The sequence below is a fragment of the Pteropus alecto genome, unplaced genomic scaffold, assembly GCF_000325575.1.
Source record: "Pteropus alecto unplaced genomic scaffold, ASM32557v1 scaffold78, whole genome shotgun sequence".
Classification (NCBI taxonomy): domain Eukaryota; kingdom Metazoa; phylum Chordata; class Mammalia; order Chiroptera; family Pteropodidae; genus Pteropus; species Pteropus alecto.
This window is the reverse complement of record NW_006443124.1, coordinates 6,994,820-7,019,667: the sequence shown is the minus strand read 5'-3', so window position 1 is coordinate 7,019,667 and position 24,848 is coordinate 6,994,820. Positions and strand designations below refer to the sequence as shown.

The window sequence follows — 24,848 nt, the reverse complement described above, 5'->3', positions numbered from 1 at the left end:
ACCCCTAGAATAGTGAGAAACACTAGTTAATACTTGTTAAAATTCTTCCTATTTGCCATAACATAGTTTTAAATGTCCTACATGCATTATCTCACTTCTTATAACAAAACTTTAAGGTAAGAGATATTATCTCTATGACAGGATTCAAATTCGTTATCTGTAAAGTCCATTGCTGTAACTACTCACCATATTGCCTACTCTCAATATGGAGAGCCAACTTGAAGAATAGTATGTATAATCTCATTTTTGTAAAAATAGTTATTTTCTTTATAATGTGTATACATATAGAAAAGTCTGGAGACTATATGCCAAACTCTAGCAGTGGAATTATAGGAAACTTCATGTTTTATATATTTCTATTTTAGTTTTTTTATTATTTTATACTAGACAAATAAAATTGAATTTTCAAAATTGGGAACCAATTGTAAGTACATTTTTAATCCTGATAAACTCAGTTTTTAAACATAAATTTTTAAACAAAACCTTCTTCCCTTTAGTGACTTTTGGGATGGTAAACCCACATATGTATTATTTAAACAAAGTTATGTCATCTCTGTTTTTGGACACTTCTGCACCTGGTGATGAAAGATCCAACTTTAAGTCTATTCGAAGCATAACTGATTTTTGGAAGGTAAGGTATCATGTGACTATGTATAAAGTTGCTTTAGGTATTGCATAAATGAACTCTTGGCACATGTGGCATTCCACATATTTGTTGAAGGAATGAATGAAAATGAATATCATTTCTTTAAACTATTAGAATCAACCAACCAGTGTTTATTGAGAACATATGGTCTCAGCGTGATAGAGTTCTTATAACTTTTTTAAAAATTATGCTTATTTTTTAACATTATCATTGCATTTGGAAAATATGAAACTTGCTTCTGATGTGGGGGTTAGGATCCAAAGCCAGTTTATAATTGTGTGTAATGAAAATTATTCTTTAAAAATCCTTGTTGCTCATAAGTAAACTATATGTGATTTGGATATACCATGTAACCCTGTACTGTGTTATAGTAATGTATAGTATATAATAAAGAGTACATATACAAAATATAATTTTATAGTATTTTTAATCACATAAGAGAGTCAGTCATTCCTTCAACACTGAAACAGACTTGTTTCCATTATACATAAGTTAGCAAGATGCTCTCATTATGAGGAAAAAACAAATAGGGAACAGCAGTTTCAGGTATCCCATGTCACAAACATTGGGGCATACAAGGAAGAGGTAGGGAAGGCTTTCCAGAGATGGCAATTTAGTTGAGTTTTAAAGGATGAGTAATGGAAAGACATTCTAGGAAGCATAAACAATGTGTGCTATAAATAATTCTACATATGGAGCTATGTTTGGCATTATAGGCATATAGAAGATGAGGTAGAAAAGACCAAACTATGAATTTGACAGAAGTCAAATCATGAATGCCATGCTGGGAATTTGAAACTTATCAAGGAGACAGGGTCATTTCATTGCCATTAATATTAATGTTGGCTTGGTCAATAATTTTCATACTCCATCCTCAAAATCATTTATTTTTATACGCTTATGGATAACATTATAAATATATTCTGTTATACAGTTGACATGAAAACATAACATTTCTCTCTCTATGTGAAGTTTATGGAAGGACCCCTTTTGGAAGGTCTGTACTGGGATTCATGGTACAATAACAACAAGTTGTATAATTTAAAGAACAGCAGTCGCATCTACTATGAGAACATACTTTTAGGAGTCCCCAGAGTCCGTCAACTAAAAGTCCGCAACAACACATGCCAAGTTTATTCATCCTTTCGGTCTTTGATGAGTGAATGTTATGCCAAATACACTTCTAAAAATGAAGACACATCTGATTTTGGCCTTAACAGTGATACTGAGTAAGTAGTATAAAATTACACAACTTTTTCTAGCACCTTACCATTGTATCTTTAAACAATTCTGAAAATGTGTATTTTCAAAATCATACCAACAGGCGTCTGTTTCAATAATAATATCAAAGGAAGACTCAGATGCAGTGTTCAGAAAAGAGCGAATCTGGATTTTTTTTTGTTATTTACCAAATGACAAAGTTGTTTTGTGACTGGTATATGAAATGCTAAGTTATATTGGACAGAGTGCAAAGCATCCAATTTTGCTTTTACAATACTCAGCGAGCTCTTCTGGCTCCTGCCAGACTCACCTCAAACACACCCAAAATGCTTCTTGGGATCCCTAAGGAGTATCTTAGGTGTCTTAGGCAGCTTTCCTCCTTTTCTCACGCTGGCTTACTGCAGTAATATTTTTCTTCTGTTGTTGCCAATAATAAAAAGAGGCCATTATGTTCTACAGGCTGTACATCTGATGATGCCTGCGAAACATATCGTGGCCATTGTTCTCCAAAGTGGCTGAAGTTACTGCTGGTGACTCCTCTACACATGTTATATTGAAAATGTGAAAGCCCAAAGCCACTGTAGTACCCACCCTTAACACAGAAGCTGCTGGGATCATTGCTTTTAGAGTCCTATGAAAATCTTAGAGGACAGATAATAAATCTTTTTAAAAATTTAATATTTATCAAAGTGATAAAAATACTTACAAAGGTCCACCCTTTCCTACTCATAATTCCCACTCCAGAAGCAGCCACTTTTAGCTCTTTGTTGTTTCTTTGGGTATATATTTCCCATTTCTAAATAACATGCTTAAACTGCTATTACTTGATTTTACAGTTTTATATATCGTCTCTATCATGGAAGTTGTCTGTCATGTATCTCTTATACCACTGCCTCTATAAATACTCTTCTTTTTCCTCTTAGTCTATAGTTATAGCATATTTTTGTTAATCATTAGTCAATGTTCATATTATAAATAGTAACAATGATTACATCTCCTTTCTTAAACAACCTCTTTTGTATTCCCAGCATTACACCCACATTGCTTTGTAGTTTTTGTTGACTTATTTTTTCTTCATAGGAGTTTCCGAGTGTTCTTGAAGGCAACAAAGTACTTGTATAATTCTTATAAATCTAATAAATAATGTAACACAGTCTTAAATACTATAGCATCATACAGTATCCCTTTCAACAAAAAAAAAAATTATATATTACTTTTGTTTTTTACCCAAATTTAGAACCATGTGTCTGTCCATCCCATACTGCTCTTATTCTATGCTTTTTGAGTCATGGTCTTTATTGTTTCAGGAGATTGAAAGTCTCTGCTTTATGGAGACTTTATCTACATAAAACTTTACATCTGTATTGGATTTGTGTGTGTGTGTGTGTGTGTGTGTGTGTGTGTGTGTGTGTGTGTGTGTCTATTTGTTTGGTGCTAACCAGGGAAAATTTGGAATAACCAGCATTGGTCTTCTCCACCTCTATTTCTGCTACATTGTACTATTGTGGGGCAAGTTGGAAAGAATCCTAAATCAAGTAGGAACCTGACCTGTGATGACATTTTCAATATCTTCCCTGGCTTCCACAGATAAAGAATGTTTTAAGTATTTTGTTCTTAGTGTCAAATGAACAATATTTATTTATAAAGCAGTTTTGCTAGCCTCTTGAATAAATGAAATAATTATCATTAAACTGCTTACCGTGTTATCAAGGAAGTATTGTTCATTTCTAACAAGTTTCTTTCCAGGACATTTTTCTCCCTGTGATTCGGTATAAATGTACATCTTAATAAATGAATAAAATTTGAGAGGGAACATAGTGGATATAGAAGGAAGTACTCATGCATCCTTAGTAGATAATGCTGTCTGTTTTATTTAAGGTGTTTATTCATTGGAAAATGAAGAAATTCACCCCAAGTTAGGTCCAATAATCAGAATTTATTGTAAGGACACGTATGCATGGCTTCCTCAGGAAAAGCAGCAATAATAGTAAGGCCACAAGAAGCATATATATTTTATAATTGGATTCAAATGGAACCTAGCTCCAGAATCGCAGGCAGTTCTAGGTGGATTTCTCACCTTCTACTTTTCTCCATCTCATGGTTTATGCTTTCTCATCTTTTCTGCTTCTTCCTAACATGACTTCTACTCTCTTAGATAAACTTTCTTCACATCGTTTCCTTTAGTCTCCATTCTTGTGTTCCCTACATCGTCTCTTTGTATTTTAAATTCATATTATTAAGAGTTAAAATCTAAATGGCCCAATACATCTTCACAGAACAAATCATTGGCCAACCTGTGGGTTGGTTTCCCTTAGATCAAGTCCCCACCAGATGTCCAGGGAAAGTTAAATAGTATAAAACATTTCCTCTTAAGGCAGCTCCAGCAAGGGCTGTGGTCTTGGGTTACTTATGCATTTTAAATTGGAATTTTAAGGCTAATCTGTTAGGTATTCTATTATTCCAAATTCTCATAACAACTATCAATAATTTAAATACCAAAATTAACACTATAAATTTGGAATTGTAATACCTTTTATTCCCTAAAAACTAAAATAATAAGTTTGTGCTTGTTTGTCTATCTAAAATGTTAGATTCATTAATTAAAAGCATTAAAAATTTTAAGTAGGAAAGGGTTGGTATAACAAATGTTCTTGTTTCAGTTTAACAATGATAAAAACACTCAAAAATATAACTGGAAATTATATAAATGTCTAACCACTATGCTGTACACCTGAAACTAATACAAAATAATACTGAATATCAACTGTAATTGAAAAATAAATACAACTATGGAATTTTCATTAAATATGAGTATTTTTTTCTTAGTGTTGTCACTCTTTTTCCTACTGCTGAAAACAACATTATTAGTAGAAAAACAAGTGTAAGCAGTGCATCTTTGGATAATTGTTTAGATCTGTTCTGGGGAGGCAAAACGACTGAAATAAAGAATCAAGGTTTTATTTTTTTGATATCCCACAATTAAGATAAAAGAAAAAATAAACAATTATACATTTTACTTTATGTATTTTCATTAAAATAAGATACCTATATAACAATATAGACATTGTAACAAAATTTTTATTTACTAGGTATTTATAAATGGTATATGACCAACTATGAAGCACCTTTTCTTCCCATGCTGAGACATACTTGTGAATTAAAACCCTTGGTATTCTTGTTCTACTCAAAGACTTAAGATCTGATAAAACAACAGAGACTATGTTAAAGAACAAAATCAATCATTATTTTCTTGATTATAAGATCTCTGAGACAAGAAGTGGATTTCAAAAATTTTTTTCTCATAGCAGCTAGTCCAGTGTCTTGCCCACAATAAGCACTAAAAAATGAAAACATATTAAATCTTAATTCTTTTAACTTTATCCTTAACTCACTGCTTTGCTTCAAAATTACTGTTGTTATAAACTTAGTACTTTTTTTTTAACTACTGCTTTTGAACTAAAGGTTAGCTTAAATTCTTAGAATGCTTCTCCGTCAGCCTTCTCATCTCTCCTTTATTCTTTTAATATCTAACAGATGGAAGTACTCTTCTGCTACTATCAGCTCCCCTCGGCACTGGGGATTTCTTGGTGTTTACCAAAATGGGGGATATATTTTCACTTTATCAAAATCAAAATCTGAAACAAAAAGCAAATTTGTTACCCTTCGACAGAACAGCTGGATCACAAGAGAGACTAGAGTTATTTTTATTGACTTTTCGTTATACAATGCTAATGTAAATCTGTTTTGCATCATCAGGTGAGTGACTTAAAACCTCTTTATTGGAATATTTAATTTAGAAAGTATCCAGTGCCCTCATTAGGATTTCCAGTTTGTACATGTCTTTACTGAAATTAAAATCGTAAGCTTCAAAATATAATGTATTCTGCCAATAATGAAAAAGACAATAAAGCAACATCATATTCCATTTCATTATTTCAGAATATATTCAAGAACATAGACAATTACATGTTAGTTTTATATTACTAAAGGATATATAGTCTTAATTCTTGTCATTCTGTAGTTGCACAGATCTAATATTCATTCTTGATTTCTTCCTCTAAATCAGATCATTCAAATCCATTGATTTCCTTTCAGAATGAGCTTATTTATTGTTATTAATTTTTGTCTCAATAAACAATTCAAATTTCAAACAATATGTAACAGGAGCCAGCATCCTAGAAATTAAGAGCCTGTGGTGATTTGCAAAAATGGCCCCAGTTCTTCACATCTTTTCCATGTAACTTTGTAAGTGCTCTGCCACCCAAGGCAGGGTGCACTGTCCCCAGCCCTTGATGCTGGGCTCAACTACATGACTTGCTTTGATCAAAGGAATGTTAATAAATATGATACAAGCAGAAGCTTGAAATGAGTTTACATTAAAACTTGCTTTCTTGCACCTCTGCCATTGCAAGAGGAGGACATGTCCGGGCCCAGGAGGAGAATGAGAGACATCCTCTCATAGGGAGGAAGAGGAGAGAGAACCAACCAAAGGAAAAATTCTTTCCATTAGTTTGATTACCTTAGGTCATCTGCCTAACCTGGACCATACTAATTGGCTTAGGCTTGGGTTCTAGAATCAAACACTGGCAAAGGAAATGAGATTACCATGATTGGATCTGGGAATAGGTGACTGCCTGATATAATCAAGGTTCTGTTAGAAGAATGCGTTAATGACCACTAGACAGGCAAACAATAATGTCCACTATAATCTGCGTGAGCCACTTTTCTCTCATGAGTCTTATAGTTTTACTCTAAACAGAATGTGTAACTGGTGTTTACTCTGATAAGGGGATTTTGCCCTTGTGCAACAATACAGTGAAACACAATCATAGCCTTTAAAATTTGTAAAAATGAATAAAACAAATGAATTACCTAAAGCAGCCAATGGACATTATCCCTCTTATTTTATAGTTCTTCTCTTTCAGAGACTGAGATTTTTATCAATAGTATTCATCCTTCCCAATAGTTCTGATCAAGGTAAAGTGAAGAATGCAAATCATTTCTATGTTCTAAATAAGAGTAGAAACAGGATAACTGGCTTAAAGTCATATGAAAAACTTCTTGTAATATTAAGTCCAGATTTCATTTCTCTAGGTTTTATGCTTATTCTGTATGACCTTTTAAAATATTATTTTCTAGAAACGTCAGCAGATTTTGAAACTTCTGATAGTTTATCTAATCAGTAGTTGTATGGAAACATATTGCTTACACTAAAACCTTATCCACTTGTTTTCCTTTTTGTACACATATCTGGCAAACTAAACTGAATGCTGTTCTTTCTCTTTTTGCATATTTGCCTGCACTTCAGATCAAAATATTTTCTTTCATTTCATTCACTTATTAATATTGCACACTGACTGTTGTGCAAAGCAAAACAAACAGTTGTTTTCTATTTGTTAACTGGTTGTTTTTGTTTTTGTTTTTCTTTTTTTTCTTTTTTTTTGGCAGCACATTATTGCAGCACCAGTAAGATTTGCTAATATCTTTAGGTAGGAATAATTACATTATGACATTGTGATAGAGATGCTTGTTCCTTCAAGTACTGCCATTTCCTAATTGTCTGAAGTTGTGGAGAACACTAGAAGTGAACCACCTTCCATATGTTTATATTTGGTGATAGAATTTATTTTTATATTTTTATTTGCACATAGATCTTTATATCCAAAACCCAGTACCTAAACAGAAAACATTTGCTTTAGTAAAGTATGTGGTCTTGATGTTTAAAAGCAAGAAATATTTCTGATAACTGAAAGGGAAAAAGTGTATTTCCCTCCTCTCAAGTAAAGAATTATGTATTTGGTGGAAGTCCTGACTAATAATAGTAACTGACAGTAGAGCATTTTCTTGAACATCATCTCATTCTCCTGTGGAGATAAATTAGTATTCCCAGTTATGAATGAGCAATGTAAACACAGAATGGAATGAATGACCGGCTAAAATCACATCTTACTTTCTCATTTACATTGGTCTTTGACCACTGTGACTATTCAAAGTATAAAAAGACTGAGCCATTAAAAAAACAAGTAAATCCATTAGAAAATTTTTAAACCTAACCCATGACCCCAAGGAAACATATTTTGTACAAAATAACTGATTACCATTAAATTACCTATCATCACTGATTAGAAATTTCACATTGAGTTTGGTACTGAAATATAAATGCTTGAAATGAGCAGTTACTTTCACAAATCTAATTTTACAGATTGGTGGCAGAATTCCCTGCAACTGGAGGAGTACTTACTTCATGGCAGTTTTACTCTGTGAAGCTCCTCAGATATGTTAGCTACTATGATTATTTTATTGCTTCCTGTGAAATCACATTTTGTATTTTTCTTATTGTCTTCACCGCACAAGAAGCCAAAAAAATGAAAGAATTTAAGTCTGCCTATTTCAAAAGTATTTGGAACTGGCTAGAATTACTCCTTTTGGTGGTAAGTATATATTCACATGTATGGTTGAAGGGAATCACATATGAACCCACCAGTGAGAGAGGTGTAAAAGCAGAAGTTTCTATTAATCAGGACTTATTTAAAAAGCTACAAGTATCAATCATGAAATGAACTGTTATAGTACACACCAAGAATGTGCCTCCAAAAGGGAAAAATCTTTTTTTTTTTCCTTGTTTGGTCCTTGGGAGGACCAGCATAAACCTAGAAGAATAGGTATTATGATTTAATGTGCACAATAGCTCTCACCTACCCCCCACTCAAAAATATATTCCTTATAAGGCCTCATTTTGAAAACCATAGATCTTTGGGGGAAAGGTCCTTTAAAATGCACTCTTCTATGTTGCCAAAATCTGATTTCCTCCTCACACTGAATTTTGAAAGAATAGCCAAACTCACGCCTACACAGAATACTGAAGGGGGAGGAGGTTTGAGTAGTCAGAGGGTATAGCTTGCGGGCACAGAGGACGCCAGGATAGAAAAATAGTGCCTGACCTGAAAAAAAAAACTCCGAAGACTGCCAGTTCTGGTCACTAGAACATACTAAAATAAACAGAGATGTAAGCAGGACAATATAGATGTTAAGAGCTTGGTTTTAGAAATAATGAACAAACCTTTCTGGCTTATACAATCTGATCATTTACCCCTATTGGCCCTTAGATATAGCCAATTTAGTATATAAGCCTAATTTCCCAAAATCAGATTGAAAGTTTCTCAGAGTCAGAAAGTATGCCATCTACCTTTCTGGTATACCCAATAATGTTTAACATGGGGTAGGCATAGCATTAAATGTTTAACCATCTAAGTATTTTTGGGCAAGGGAAATCAAAAGAAAATTTTCACTACAGTTACAAAGCTCTGATACCAAAGATAACCTGGTTCTGAAATCTAAAAGAGTTATTAAAGGGCTCCAAAAGGGTTTTGTTTTGTTTTGTTTGTTTGTTTTTGGAACTGTAAAATTTATTCCTTGTAGTGTTACATAGTGAAATTATTAAATTTTTAGGAAACATGCAGTTACATGGAACAGAAACCCTTACAGCCTAGTCAGAATTATATAACCATTTTATATATTTGTGCTTTATGACTTAAAGAAACAAACAAGCTAATAGATTAGGATGGCCAGGCAATCAATACTTTCCTACCTTTATGATAATTATGCTACCTTAAATTTCTTTAAAATTCATTTACATAGAAGCCTATGTCTTCTCTCTCCTTCCTTTTTCGTTGAACTTTTGATGAACTTTTTCATGTGCTTCTTCACAGACTACAGGAGATTTAGAGGTAGAAATAGTCTCTAATTTACCCCTTCTTTTTTTCTCAGTTGTGTTTTGTGGCTGTTTTCTTCAACTCATACTGTAATATACAAATTTTTCTCTTACTTGGACAGTTGTTAAAAAATACTGAAAAATATTCAGACTTCTATTTTCTTGCCTATTGGCACATTTATTACAACAATATAATTGCTATTACCATCTTCTTTGCATGGATAAAGGTATTTATATTTTATTATATTACATAGAACATCATATTTTATTGTATTAAGATATCAAAATGGGAACTTAAAGTCAAACACCCCTGACTACCATTAGTCCCTCCTTTAATCTGAAGTCAATTTCTTCTGAAATTAACTTAACTTACTCTAATTATAATCTTTAATATTCTATTTCAATTAACTTTGTTCTTTTTCAGATATTCAAATTCATAAGCTTTAACAAGACAATGTCTCAGCTGTCATCAACTTTGTCCCGCTGTATGAAAGACATAGTAGGATTTGCCATCATGTTTTTTATAATATTCTTTGCTTATGCCCAGTTAGGATTTCTTGTTTTTGGATCACAGGTTGATGATTTTTCCACTTTTCAAAATTCCATGTAAGCTCTTAGTATATATGTAATTATATTTTCCACTTCCAACAACAACAACAAAAATCATGGAAAGGTCTATAATTAGTAACATAAGTTTTAATAAATTTAAACTTGGTTTAATATTTTCACCGATGGCTAAATATCTGTCACACTCAAAGTAAAGACAGGCATTAAAAGACCCAAATGGATAGTGATATGAGTTTTTTAAGAGTTACTAGATCAAGCCAGAAAAATAATTTTCATTTCTCACTATAAGTAGAAATTTTACCTAAGATAAATAAATTGGCTCTATGTCTCTGTAATATTTATTATTTTCTGGGAAAAAGAAATCTTAAGTGTTTTCTTTATAGGGCTCTATCTGTAGAATTATTCTATTTATGTTGACCTGATTGTCCTTTGCTGATCTGGCAAAGCTGTGTTTTAAAAATAGCTTTATACACATAAAGCAGTCAGCAAGCAACAGTTAAGAAAACTGGTTAGAATCCCTAAAGTATCCAGGCTTTACTTTAAAAGTGAATGATTTTAATAAATTTATTACCCTTTTCGGGTAGGTAAAGCAAGTTCTGTCTATATAAGAAAAGTATTATAGAATAAAATATCAATTCTCAAAACATGGACTCTAGACCAAGATTAGGAGAAAATGGCTTCATATTTAAGTATGTTTGGGAAAATTCACCTCACTCTTTTGGAAATTTGCAATACATAGTAACATATAGCTCTGAGAAAAAACACAAAAACTTTCTTTAGTTAAAAATTCTCCAAACTTATTTGTCCATGACTCTTTTAGTTGATTTGAGGGAAACGTGGGTCTAAAGGAATGTCTTAGGTTGCCCTCTTTTTCACCATCACATGTAAATAATTGAAGTGCCAATCATATGAAATTTAATAACGTTTTCCTGAAATAACCCTTTACTAAATCAAAAGTGGAAGAGGAGTGAACTAGGAACCGAAAGGATATAATTCTACTTTTCCAATTCTGCCATTAGCTTTTTAACATTTCTAAACCTTAATTTCTTTATCTGTAAATAAAGGGGCTAAATCACTCTCAAAGGTCCTTCCCAACTTCAAATGACCTATAATTCGAGTCTAATTAGCTTATCCTGAGTGAATGTTTGCAGTTCCAACAACTTTTTGGTCCTTTCCTAGGATCTTAAGTGTTAGTTGATAAAATTTAGTGGTATTGAATATTGAATATAAATGTACTAACTTATAGAAACTTGAAAATTTGTCTTACCCTTCCTTAGTGGGAAAAAGGAAGTAGAAGGCACAAAATAAAAAGAGAACTTTGGAATGGATTGAGGGTATTTTTGCTGTTGGTAATGTTGTGCTAGGTTATTGAGATCAACCTCCTCTTCAGGACAATTTAAAAAGCTGGATAAAATATAGAAAACATTGAAATTCTATAGAACTAACAAAAAAGTAATAACAACCAAAATCAGAAGGCTCGAATCCAGAGAAGTAAGCCCAGTACCCAATGCAACTTTTGCCCTCAAAGCTTTTTTTTTTTAAGCCAATAGGATTGTTATTTTTTTAATTGTGGTAAAATACATACAACAAATTTACCACCTTAACCATTTTCAAGTATAAAGTTCAGTGATATTAAGTACATCCATATTGTGCAACTATCACCACCATTTATCTCCAGAACTATTTTTATCTTGCAAAACTGAAACTCTACACCCATTAAACAAAAACTTTCCATTTCCCTCCTTACCCCAACCCCTGACAAACCACCACTCTACTTTTTGTCTCTATGATTTTGATTACTCTGGGTACCTAGTAGAATTATACAGTAGTTGTCTTTTTGTGACTAATTTACTCCACTCAGTATAATGTCTTCAAGATTCAACAATATTAAAGAATGTCAGAAAGTCAGAATTTCCTTTTTTTGATGCTAAATAACATTCCATAGTGTGTCTATACCATATTTTGTTCACCTATTCTTCTGTCAATGGACATTTGGATTGCTTCCATGTTTTAGTTATTGAGAACATGGGTGTATAAATCCCTCTTCAAGACCCCATTTTTAATTCTTTTGGTTATTTGCCTATAGGTGAAATTGCTAGATCATACGGTAATTCTATTTTGGATTTTTTGAGGAATGGCCGAAGTGTTTTCTACTATGGCTATATTATTTTACATTCCCACTAACAGTGTACAAGAGTTTCAATTTCTTCAAATCCTTACCAACACTTTTTATTTTCTGGGTTTTTTGTTTTTGTTTTTGTTTGGTAGTAGCCATTTTAACAGGGGTAAGGGCCTTGCAACAAGGCAGAGAATATACCTACCCCTATGTCTGCACTACTGTGATCAGAAGCAGCGATCAGAACAGAAACCCTGATGTTTAGAGAACAGGGTTCTTATTGCCCATCCTGGCTTCCACAAACTGTGTGCAGACTGTTCCAGGAATAGATGCACAGCTGCCTGACATTGGATGGAGGTGTGAGAGATGGGTAGCTGCTACCAAACCAGAAGGTGAAATTGACCAAAATTGTTTAAGACTTTCCCTGGAAGGTGCAAGCCTTCAATAGAATAGCTTCCAAAATAATTACATCAGACAGTTGCCAGTGTGATTGTTGCCTAGGTGGGGAGACATATTCCTAGTGCTTCTTCTTCAACTATCTTCCCGAAATCTCCACCCTGAAGGCATTTTTGCTGATCCAGAAGAAACAGTTGAGAAACTGTTTCTCATCACCTGTCAGAGAAGACAAGTTAGAAACACTAAACCAGAACCTCTTTTTTTTTTTTTTTATGCTAGATAGTTACATTTGATACGTTGAGAAATTTTGGTTTCCTTGCAATTTAGCATTTCTCTTTTTATCTTGTGTAGAAGAGCATTACAAACCGGTATTAAAAACTAGATACTTTAAATATGATTTAATCAGGTCTTAGGTACTGGGGGTGAAATTCCAGATAAATCTGAGTCCTGGGACTCCAAATACATTTTCTTCTTTCATTGTAAATAGCCATATGCCCCCTTTACATGATTGGCAAAAGCAACAAGGAACAAGAAGCATTCTCCCTTTTGACTGACTAGCCAATCATGCAAAGTATCAATATATTAATAAAAATGCCTTCCCAGATTTTCCCTTAAAATAAACACATAATTTGTAACATATTCCTGATGTGTCTGGCAATGCCACTGCAACTTAAATGATGAGAAAATAAGATGTCAGGTTAAGAAATTCTATCTCTGCCACTACTATGTTCATTCGAAGCCTTAATTTCTTAACTTACCATCTTTAAAATAAAGAAAATGAAGATTTGTAATATTTTAAATGCTATTTCACATCAAAAACCAAACTTTCATAGTTATTAAAGAGAATAAAATAAACCTCAGGATCATATTTGAGGATCATTAACACTTGAGACTTAGCAAATGACAAAATAATTGGTATCCTTATTTAAGCAGAAATTAAACATACCGTTGATATTAGAAATTTTAGGGCTCTTGGGTCTAGGTACATGTTGAAAATCACTTACTGGACAAGGTCAAAGTATTCTAAGCTTTAGAAAGGCACAGAAATAGTTAATGACCCCACTGCTAAGAGCATCTGGTAAGCCAGTATCTCAAGGTTCAAATCTTGTAGGTAAACATTGGGTTTATATTGGTTAAATAAATTGAAGCCCATCATTTCCTGGACTACCTGTTTCAGCTATTGAGGTACCTCAAGTCTTGCCTTCAGATTAACTACATCCAGTTTTATAGAACTCTGTTAACTAAAGTCAGAGAACAGATACCATATGCTGCTAAATACTTTCCTAGGCACACTGGTAACCCCCACCAGTTGTCATGTATGTATGAAGGGATATAACATTTTCTAATGTTTTTCTTCCCTCCTATCAAAGATTTGCACAGTTTCGAATTGTTCTTGGGGATTTTAATTTTGCTGGTATTCAACAAGCCAATCGTATCTTGGGACCCATTTACTTCATCACCTTCATCTTTTTCGTGTTCTTTGTCCTATTGGTAAGAATGACCGTATATGTAACCTTTTTGCTTACATTTTTCAGAATAAAAAAATGAAATTAACAATTTAGAAGAAATTATGGTATCACTGCTTGGCTGTCAGAACACTTTACATTTATTAAGAATAGTGTGAATTCTTAGTAATCCAGGTTCTCTAGTCCAGTGTCTAAACAAGCTGTCCAATGGAGAATGTGATCACAGTTACCATCTGGGTGTTAATTGTGTGCCAGCAGTGTGCTAAATCTTTGACATACATAACTTGAATGTCCCAGGTCTCTCTAGCCTGGGGCATTTCATACCAGTAGGTATGAATTTAGGTTATTAATATTCCAAGTGCTTATTGCAATGGCTTTTGGCCATTACAGCTGAAAGCGCACTCCTGTATGATTTTTGGGAATGCCCAGGATGGGTCTCATATGTGCTTAGGACTTATCTATTTGGACTTCCTAATCAAAGAACCTTGCCTTCCTAATGAAGGCACTGCTATTGTCCTCCATGAAAATGTTTTGTTGTCACACACAGCAAGTTATCCTCGGGTGATGGCCAAGAATCCTCACAGTGACAGAGCTGGGCCACAGTGAAAGGTGGAGAAGTGGGCTAGGGGTAAAAATACCCTCTCCACAATTTTGTGTTATCTGGATAGCAGTATTCCTAAGAGTCTTAGTAAGATTGAGCATTTAAATAGCTTTATAAAATTTTTAAAAACTAAAACCGCCCTTTATGAACATATAATTAATCTAATAGAATATGTAATATTGATAATTTATTGTATATATAACCAGTTCATATACACTATTTTAAATTCTTTTATTTACCATAAATGTTACCCAGATTCACACACTGCACATTTCCCATTCTACTGTTAGTCTTCATTGCCATTTCTCTATTGTTAAACGTTATTTTTTAAATTTAAATCGTTTTACAAATTCCAGTACTTATCAAAGTTACTAATATTTAAACTAAATTTTAATTGAAATAATTATTTATTTGAATATTTTTCCCCAGAACATGTTCTTGGCAATAATTAATGATACCTATTCTGAAGTGAAAGCTGATTATTCAATAGGCAGAGTGCCGGATTTTGAACTTGGTAAAATGATTAAAAAGGTATGGCAAATTATTTTCCTAATTAGACTTCTAAGACAAATCTTGTTCAGTTTATACTCTTGTAAGTATGAATAATACTTAACCCCCAAGTGGTAGTGGGCTTGGAGGTTTTTTGGGGGGGGGGCAGGGGGGTCTTGTTTTGGCCCAGTTTTTGTATTTTGTATTTGGCCCATATTTGTTTATTTCACTACAAGGGCAATGAGATATGCTCTCTGCCTTTAAAAATATGACCAAAATTATTTCAGTTTAATGTATCAAATAGTAATTGATTTACTAAATGCAAAGCACTGTTGAGTATTATAATAAAAGTTCTCTTCTCTCCAAAAGTTTTCAATTTAGATGCTATAGAAATCTAAAATCAATTTAGATTTCTATAAACTATCTAAACTCAGAATCCCATGTGCCTTATCTTCCTCACTTTCCTGTTTCTGTTAATAGCAACACTCTTTTCTCAGTCACGCCACTCAAAAACCTTGGACTTTTTATTCCCTTGTCAAAGCTTGTGTGTAAAGATCATCTCTGTAGTTTTTGCTCACATTTGTGGAACCCAAGGACACTTTGAATTCTAACTGCCACCACTAGATTAGGATTTTCAGGACTTTTCATCCAGCCTTCTGTATAACATCTTATCTGTTCTAGGTTCTTTCCTGTGCCAGGCCAGCTCTGATCATATCACTTCTCTGATCAAAATTCTTGTTTCTCTGGGCTTGTCAAAATAAGACCAAATTCTTTACTCAGACATTTGGGGCCTTTCTAAAGTCTCACAGTTCCAACTTATTTTCTTTATTCACGATCATTTGACTGTAGAATTTCTACTTTCTATGCCTCCATTTACAGCACTGTATATCCCAGCCAGTGTGTTGAGCACTGCTATTTACCATGCTTACTCTCTCTCCCTCCCTGGGCCTCTGCTCCTGTCATTCTCTGACCTCAGGCATATTCCCTAACACACTCATTGACATTCCATTCTCCCTGACAGTAGAATCTTCCTTGTTGTCTCGACACCTACCTCACTTTGAGCTGTAGCAGTCATGTATACACCATCTTGCCCATCTCTGCATAACCACAGCTTCAACCATAGCACTTCACATAGAAAAGATCCTAATAGCTCTGGGCTTAGTGGGATTTAAAAGATCTGTCCAGGAATTTATCTGTAAAAGAAAACTTAATATGTCGCCCAGTGAGCTTAACTGTGTGTTTTTTTCCCCCATCTTTTATCTCTTGATTATGATGTTGGTTATGTGCATTAAAGTGTTAATATCTTTAAAGCAGCAAATATTAATAATACCTTAAAGATTTTTTTTCTAGCTCAAGTGTGATGCCCACAAGAGAACCCCTTTTTCTTTTCACCAGCAGCCAGAAACCATAAGTGCTGACAAAGTGATAAGATAATCCTAGCATTCGCCTCTACATTTCTTTAGAGTAGTAGTCCCTAGAGACAAGCATTCCACATTTCCTTTACCTTGATGAAAAATTAATATAGGATATTTTTTGATGAATCTTTAAACTATTTTTAATTATGACCAGAGTTACGACAATGTTCTCGAAAAACTCAAACTAAAGAAACCGCAAAAGGATGAAAAAAGGTAAGATGACTTTAAACTTTTAATTCACCATTTTAAAGCTCTATATTATATAAGACACTTAAAATAGGGTTTTGATTCTATCCAAAGTACTGATTCTACATATGTTGTCAATACAACCAGTAATGCCTCCTAAATTCTAAGAGTCATGAAATTCTAAAAAAAAAAAGCTTTACAGAGGCTGGACACAAAAGTAAAGTCCCTCTAAAAAGGTAGGAAATTATTTTAGTCTACATGAAGTGCATTTATTTAGCTATCAAAATAAAAACATTTTTACGCTAAATATTAATACATTTACACTTATTGATTCAATTTGTTATCAAAAGGCTTTCCAAACCCAGATCTCTGAAAATGGGACATAATATAAACATTTTTTCATAGCTACAGATGTGATACTGTGGGGAACTTACTAATGGCCACATTTTCCAAATAATTAGTTAGCAGAAAGAACAGAAATGCAATTCAAATACTTACTATAGATATGACTGTATTTTATGCAGACATTTCCCTTTGTACTATCATATGCCTCTAATTTTTATTTTATATTCTCAGTGGAGATTTGGTTGAACAAGCCAGAAGAGAAGGCTTTGACGAAACTGTAAGATTTTAATTTTCTCATAAAGTGATAGCTTTATTAGAAATATGCTTACAAAACAATTCTGAATAAGAATTGAAATGATTTGTTTTTTCTGAGCAGTAGTTGCCAACTCCAAATATTTTTCCCAGAATCTAGATCCTTTCTTGTTTAGGACAAATCATTTGGATTCCAGATGCTCCCTTTCTTATTGGTACTCTCAGCCAGATATGCTGGTCTTACAACTGTACACTCACTGTGGGATAATCACACAAGGTTTAGTGAGTACACTCTATAGAGATTATATAATTTTTCTCTTGTAATCATCATAAATCACTTTGATTTTTTATATTTCAAAATTATAACATATATTCAATGAATGACTTAATATATGTGTTTAAGAAATAATTATAAAGCACACAATATATTCAAGGAAAGAAAATGTAAGCCAAGGATTTTTATATCTAGCAAAGCTGTGCTTCCAGTATAAAGGCTCAGTTTTGAACACACAAGAACTCGGAATACTGTTGTATTCCTGAGGGTTCTAGGAGAGGATCAGCTTCAGCCAACCAAAAAATGACTGGAGAAATTTTGGAAAAAGGAAGGAGGACGAGAGAAGGTATGAAGTAGAAAAAGCTGACTGGTTCACATTTTATAGCTAAAAGAGTTATCATTTAGAGTTAATAACCAAGAAGAAACTTTAGCATATTTAAGAGTACAATAATAAATAACAAGATTGTTTTATTGATTTTAAAACACTTTTTTCACAGTTTAACATCTCTGAAATCAAGACATGCCTTACGGTTGACAGTGTGTCATATATTAATTGTCAGCGCTTTTTCCTAAGTGGTACATAAAATAATAGTGTGTCTTATAACAGACTCCACCTCTCAGACACAAGGAAATATGGTAACGTGACTGAAAATATAATTGGGTAGTAAAGGGGAAGGAGATAAGGAGGCAAATTACAAGCTAATTTTCTTGTTGAACTTGTTTGATTCCTCGTTGAGGGAACTAAAGCAAGAAAGGGAAGACTCAGAGTATATAAAAGGATACATGACTAAAAGCAAACCACCTAAACAAAAATACATACATTCCTAAAGGACAAAAGTACCAAGAGAACAGAAAATATACCACATGGTAAAAGACTTAAAATAAGATGATATGATATAACTGTGGCCAAATATATCTGACATATCAGTAATAGCAAATAAATGTAATTTGCTTAAAAAGAAAAAGAAATATATTTTCGGGTTGAATCACAAAGCAACATCCAATTTTATGCTGTATCCTAAAATACATACCTAAAACAAAGTAATTCAGAAAAATTAAATATAAAAGTATGAACAAAAGTATATCAGGGAATACAACAACCTCAAGATATAATTCTAGACAAAAAGCTCTAAATGAGAAGAAGGGCACTTTATAAGATCAGCTGTAATAGTTATGACTACCTATGCACCAAATTACTCAGCATCAACGTCTATAAAGACTACTGGACTTATAAGAGGAGAAATAGGAACACAAAAAAAAACAGAACAGATCAAGAAAATTAAAAGAATTTTTAAAAAGCCAATATAATGAACACACAGTCTTACACTTACATATATTACTCTGTACGCAGAAGATTCACTCACTTTACAAAAACTCATTCATTAAAACTGATCATAAAGAAAATCTCAATAAATTCCAAAAAGTGGTTAACATAGAAAAAATTCTCTGAAAATATATTAATGAAATTAGAAAATAAAAAAATTCTTTAACCAAGTTTAAACTATTAAACAATTTTGAATCAAAGAGAAAATACAAAATGAATTGTAGAATTCCAGAAAACAAAATGCCAAAAACACTACATAACAGAATCTGTGAGATAGTCAAAGAATACCCAGAGGACAATTAATAGCCTTAAATTTATGATTTTTAAGGAACAAATAATTTCAAGCTATTTAGGTTGTTCCAGAGCAGAGAAAATGGAAAACTTCCATATTAGTTTTACAAAGTGACTATATAGCAATTTTAAAACCTGGAAATGAGTATACCAAAAATAAATTTTAAAAAAGCAGCAGCAGCAAACTGAATCTAACAGATAAAATAATATATCATGATTTGGATAGAGTTTATTCTAAGAATGGAAAGATGGTTCAAAATTGGGTAATCAACTAACATAATTCACTCTGTCAATAGATCCAAAGAGGAAAATTACATCATTTTCCACAGATGCTGAGTATTTGATAAGATTTGACATTCAATCTTGGGAGAAACAAAGCAAAACAGGAATCAATGGACACTTCCTTGATATAAAACATACTTATGTCATCTCTAAGCTAGCATCTTACTTAATAGGAAAACACTGGACATGTCAGAAAAAAGACAAAGATGTACTGGAGGGATCAGCCAAAACGAGAGAAATTAGAAGTAAAAGAATTGAAGAGGAAACAGTAAAGATGAGGTCTATTTAAGATATGATTCCCTTAAGTTTTCTAGGTATACAATCAACTGAAAAATTACGACAAAAAGAGAATTCACTAATATAGTAGGAAAAAAAATTTACATAAGTATAGTCATGTCATATATGTAAACATCAACCAGTTTGTTAAAAATTATAATAGAAGGCTCTATTTATAAAAGCAACAAAAATACACTTAACCAAATGAAAAGACATACTTACTGCATGTTATCAGTCAGGACCTAGTCAGGAAAATGGAAACCATATAATGTATTTCAAACAGAAAATTTACTACAGGGAATTGGTTATACAAGTATTGGAAGTACAGAAAAAGTACACTGAGGCAATTCATAAACAACTATAGAAAGATGCTACTACTCCCAGGGCCAAGGTTACAAAAGGTGGGGTTATCAGAACCTAGTATCTTAGAGAAAGGCCCTGTGAAGCTGTTACTCAGACCTCTGAGGACACCCCCTCTACCACCCTTGCTGCTGCTGACACTTTTGAGGCAATGTGAGGAGTCTGGTTCTGAGTATACCAAAAGAAGCCGGACTGCTGCATTCTGAAGCCCACCATTGCTGCTGGAGATAACTTCCATTTGCCAGAGGTAATGCTGATAGTACAAAACAAGACCTTTCTCCCCTCCATCCTCCAATAAGGCAGAACCTAACAAATCCAGTAGCAGGAATCTGGAGAATGAGTTTTTAAAGCCTGAGACCCAGCATCACACAGGAGAAGAGGGTAAATTTTGAGTTGAGAGACATTAGCTAAATAGTCAACCCAGTTCACCCTTTTGGCAATTTTGTACACACATTTGGACTTCCATAAAATGACAGTAACTACTTTCAAGTATTCATCTAACATGATGGAACTATTCTTTATACAAATGAAGGCATTCTTATCCTCTCTCCCAGAAGGGAGAAACTAAGTCCCAAAAGTAACTGTATCCATCTCTGGGTGATATTAAGACCTTTTCTACTCAAATCGCAATTCCTTAAGAATCTTTAAACTATAATGTTTGCTTTTGGACATGAAAGTATTAAGAGGCAAACTGTTCCCTGCTCCCCACGCCCCCGTCCCGCCAAGAATTCCTGAGTTCCAAATATAGTTCTCTCTGTACCCATTTTGTAGAAGCAACCAATTTCCTCTTGGTAACTGGGCTCAATCACCTCAGTTCAATCTTTGCCTGGTGGTTCAGTAGCCTAAGGAATCCCAAATGGCCAGGTGGTAGTCCCAAAATCTTAGGTCAATTGTTGTGTTCCTTGGTAGAAGAATGCAACTATGAGGATCTGTTTCTTTGGATTTCCCTTGCTACCAAGTACTCATCAGTTACTGTCCAGTCAGAGAAACAGAAACACACTAGGTAGTTCAAAAGGAGGTGGTTTACTGTAAGAGCCAATGTGGAACACATTGAGAGCTGTACACAGCTCTGAACATAATCCAGAGAACTGTAAAAGGCAGCTACCACTTACAGGTAAGAGGTGGGATGACTACAACCTAGGAGCTTATGGGAAATGCCCACAGAGTTGCTGCTCTGCCTATGCTCTGCCTATTACTTTTCTATGAGTGTCAAGGAAGGCTTCACAAAAAAGTGATATCTGAGATGCATTTCCTGAAGGATAAGTTTATCAGGCTCAGTCTATTCAACCCAGGTTTCTAATGCTTCTGCTATATTATAATAGGCCTGGTCATTTAGAAATAGTTGTGGGGCCTACCACTTTTTTAACACCACACTGAAAGCGTTAGTAAATATGTCAAAATGTCGGTGCTGTAATGTGGCCAAAATAAAACTAGAAAGATTGAAAGCCATCCTTTCCTACTTTAGATATGTTGGTTTAAAGACAAACTGTCTGATAAGTTTCTCTAACCAGAACCGCACACACTTATCAGGTAAAGTATATAAACTTAGGCATCACCGTGCTCTGGAAGGTGATCAGAACCCTCATTCATACAGGGATCTACTTTGCTACCTAGCATTGTTGCTGGAGCAGGGCAGTATCATACTCATTTACTGAAAGTCTCATTCCCTTTTTCTAGAACTGTCTCTATTTTCCACAAAGTACAATTTTCTAAAGTTGAGAAAAAAGTATTTGGGCAGTAAAAAGAAGTGGGTGGTAGTGAGGACAAAGCACAGTAAGGGCTCTTCAAGATCAGAAAAGGATGCAACAAGAATTTTCTAGTATGCGGAGCTTATTTTTGGTTATGTGGACAAACTGGAGTGCACAGATTGATGCAGCAATTATGAAGAGGGGATTGAGGATGGTTAGGTAAGACTGCAGGAGTCTGGCTAAAAGCAGCTGGAAAGGCAAAGAATATCCACAGATGTACTCTGAAGTACATCCACTTCATTAAAGAACAGAGGTACAGAAAAGAACATTTCAACTTTGGCCAGTGAAGGACGGAGAAAATCAGTAAGAAACTGAGCTAGAGATGCAGAGAGAAAGAGGCACTGAAACAAGAAAAAACTGATAATTATAATTTTAAAAATCCAACTCTGCCAAACATTTCTAACACAAGGTCCTCTGAAATGATGCTGCTGATGTACAGACCTAAAAACTGGAAGGGGAAAAGTCAGCGAGGCTCAAAATCACAGCCCTGGAGAGTATGGTTTAAGATTCTTGACCTTGTGATGCTTGTGTGCCAGACTTGAAATGGAGAAAAATTTAAAGACTAGCCTATGCTCTTCCTCTAACTTGACAGGAGATTCGAAGTGCAGAGCAAATGAAAAAATGGAAGGACAGGCTTGAGAAAAAGTATTATTCCACAGAAATTCAAGATGACTACCAGCCTGTCACTCAACAAGAATTTCGAGAGTAAGCATTTGTTCTAACCAGGGTACTATGGGATTATCATGATTTGGGGGGACTGGGGACAAAAGTAACACATTATTTTCCTGAACGTAGAATCTTATTCTGCTAAGATGCCACTTTTTTTTTTCATTTTTTTTATCCAACTTCAAAAGTTAATAAGCAGAGAGCACAGACTACATTTGTTTAAATGTAAGAAGTGAGACCAATTGTTTTTATACTTACATTTCTAAATAATAGGAACTGCCATTTATACTTGGTATGCATAGCAGACACTGTTCTCCACAAAGCTTTCAAATATTAGACCCATACCTGACCATACTAAGCGTTTTAGGAGCTTAAAATACTGTCTTCCCACTCAAAGCATTACACAACAGGCACTAATAACCTGCTGTCTCTTTACGCATAAAAATGTGTTACTCATTCTCTTCTTTCTATATTATCCTCTAGCCTCTTTTTATATGCTGTGGAGCTGGAGAGAGAATTACACTACATCAGTTTAAAACTAAACCGAGTGATGAGAAAGGTTTCAGCTCTACCCTGAGTCAAGTGGAGGTGAGACTGTGATGCAATCACTGAACATTTCTAACAAAGATTCACTCCTGTATTGAATTATGTCCTTAACTTGTCCTCATTTCAGGTACACTAAACTACCTATTATCAAACTATCGTCAGGGTCAATAATCATCATCAAATGATTTCCAGGACTGAAATGCCCCTGAATGGGACCCACTGTATATAATCCATGCATATTACAACATGCCTCCAGAGTATACACACACTGGTTCACACAGAGAATTTTATAACAAATTATTATTAAAATCTAGGAGTGTGAAGGAGTGTGAAGTACAAAATAATGCTGCTTCTAGTTCATGGGGCAGATCTCTAATAGTTTAATAGGTAAAGACAGTTTTCTTAGTGCTTCACAGAGTATAAGAAATGTTGGTGCTCTCATCATACACCATGTTCCAAATTCCTCCGACCATAAACAATAAATGCTCAGGATTCCGTAAAATCATCATGTAACACCCCAAGCAAAATAATCTCACCTCCATTCTTCCAATTTGAAGCTCCCATAAAAAGCGAAAATGTAAAAGAACTTCTCAACCACCTACAAAAATATCACTAATATCTTCAAAGTGGAAATTCACTTAGACAGTTTCTAAAATAACACATCTAAAGTATCTCTAAAGTGCTTCATCAACTACTTTAAAAGCAAAATACACTTAAAAAAATAAAGACAAAGATAGGAGCATCAGGATTATAAAAAGTCAAGTTATATTTGAAAAGTATAAATGGGAGTGCTACAAAAACCCTGTTTGGATAGTTGGAAAGTTATGTATGGCTGGCATTTTGGAAACTGGAAGTAAACTCTAATTTCTTTAGGTTACATAAGCCCTTCCAGAAGAACCATATGTTCTCTTAGCCCAAGCAACAGCATTTGATCATAGTACTCAACTCCCACATTGATGCTCTATAGACTCTGGATTTTAAAACTTGAATAAAGGTATTTTTAAATCTACCAACCTTGCTCAGACCAAGCTCTTCTCTTAGAGACTATATATCAAGTTTTCTTAATAGGATAATTCACTGCAACAAGAAATGCTGACTATTCCCTCTGCATCTTTTCCTTACATTTCCACAGGGGATGGCTTTCCCCTGTCTTACCATGCCCCAAGTCGGCCAGGAGGTTTACTAACCCTGTTGTCCCCTATATGGTCCTGGGTTGGGTTAATTCAAACAAAGCCTGAGAACATTAAGACAAAGGAATACTTGGTCTCTATTTTTCCTTTTTCAACATCTAGTGAGGAAAAAAAAAAAACATTTACAATGACAGAACATTTAAGTTCTTTTATTACAAAAGTCTATACAATGAAGTGCCAGACATTCCAACGCAATTATACTGGTGGTCATATATATCTATATAACATTTGTATATAGATATACAGTTTTTACTTATATCAAAGTAAAACTATTACAAACTGCCTAATTTTACCTACTGCTCAACTATGACACACAATATTGTCACACAGCATAAGTGCTGCCATGCCACTTTTATCTATTCTACTTGCAGCCAAACATTAACAGTGAATAACCAACATCGTGAAGCAGCTGTTAATTCTAAAATGAAACCAGTCAGGCCGCTGACTTATAAAAATATGGTACTCATATAGATTTAGCAT

The 24,848-nt window shown here is 33.9% G+C and overlaps 1 protein-coding gene across 1 annotated transcript in view; it reads left to right on the top strand.

Moving 5' to 3' along the window:
* PKD2L2 (polycystin 2 like 2, transient receptor potential cation channel) overlaps window positions 1-24,369 on the top strand; it is a 26,294-nt gene extending 1,925 nt beyond the window's left edge. Inside the window, exons 3-14 of the mRNA XM_015598090.2 lie at window positions 498-631; window positions 1,619-1,875; window positions 5,402-5,623; window positions 8,070-8,298; window positions 9,635-9,805; window positions 10,003-10,184; window positions 14,028-14,148; window positions 15,154-15,255; window positions 16,783-16,841; window positions 17,391-17,436; window positions 22,559-22,671; window positions 23,116-24,369. Of these exons, the coding sequence (XP_015453576.1) occupies window positions 498-631; window positions 1,619-1,875; window positions 5,402-5,623; window positions 8,070-8,298; window positions 9,635-9,805; window positions 10,003-10,184; window positions 14,028-14,148; window positions 15,154-15,255; window positions 16,783-16,841; window positions 17,391-17,436; window positions 22,559-22,671; window positions 23,116-23,209 (1,730 nt within the window). The 3' untranslated portion in view covers window positions 23,210-24,369. The remainder of the gene's footprint in view (window positions 1-497; window positions 632-1,618; window positions 1,876-5,401; window positions 5,624-8,069; window positions 8,299-9,634; window positions 9,806-10,002; window positions 10,185-14,027; window positions 14,149-15,153; window positions 15,256-16,782; window positions 16,842-17,390; window positions 17,437-22,558; window positions 22,672-23,115) is intronic.
* The last annotated feature ends 479 nt before the right edge of the window (window positions 24,370-24,848 follow it).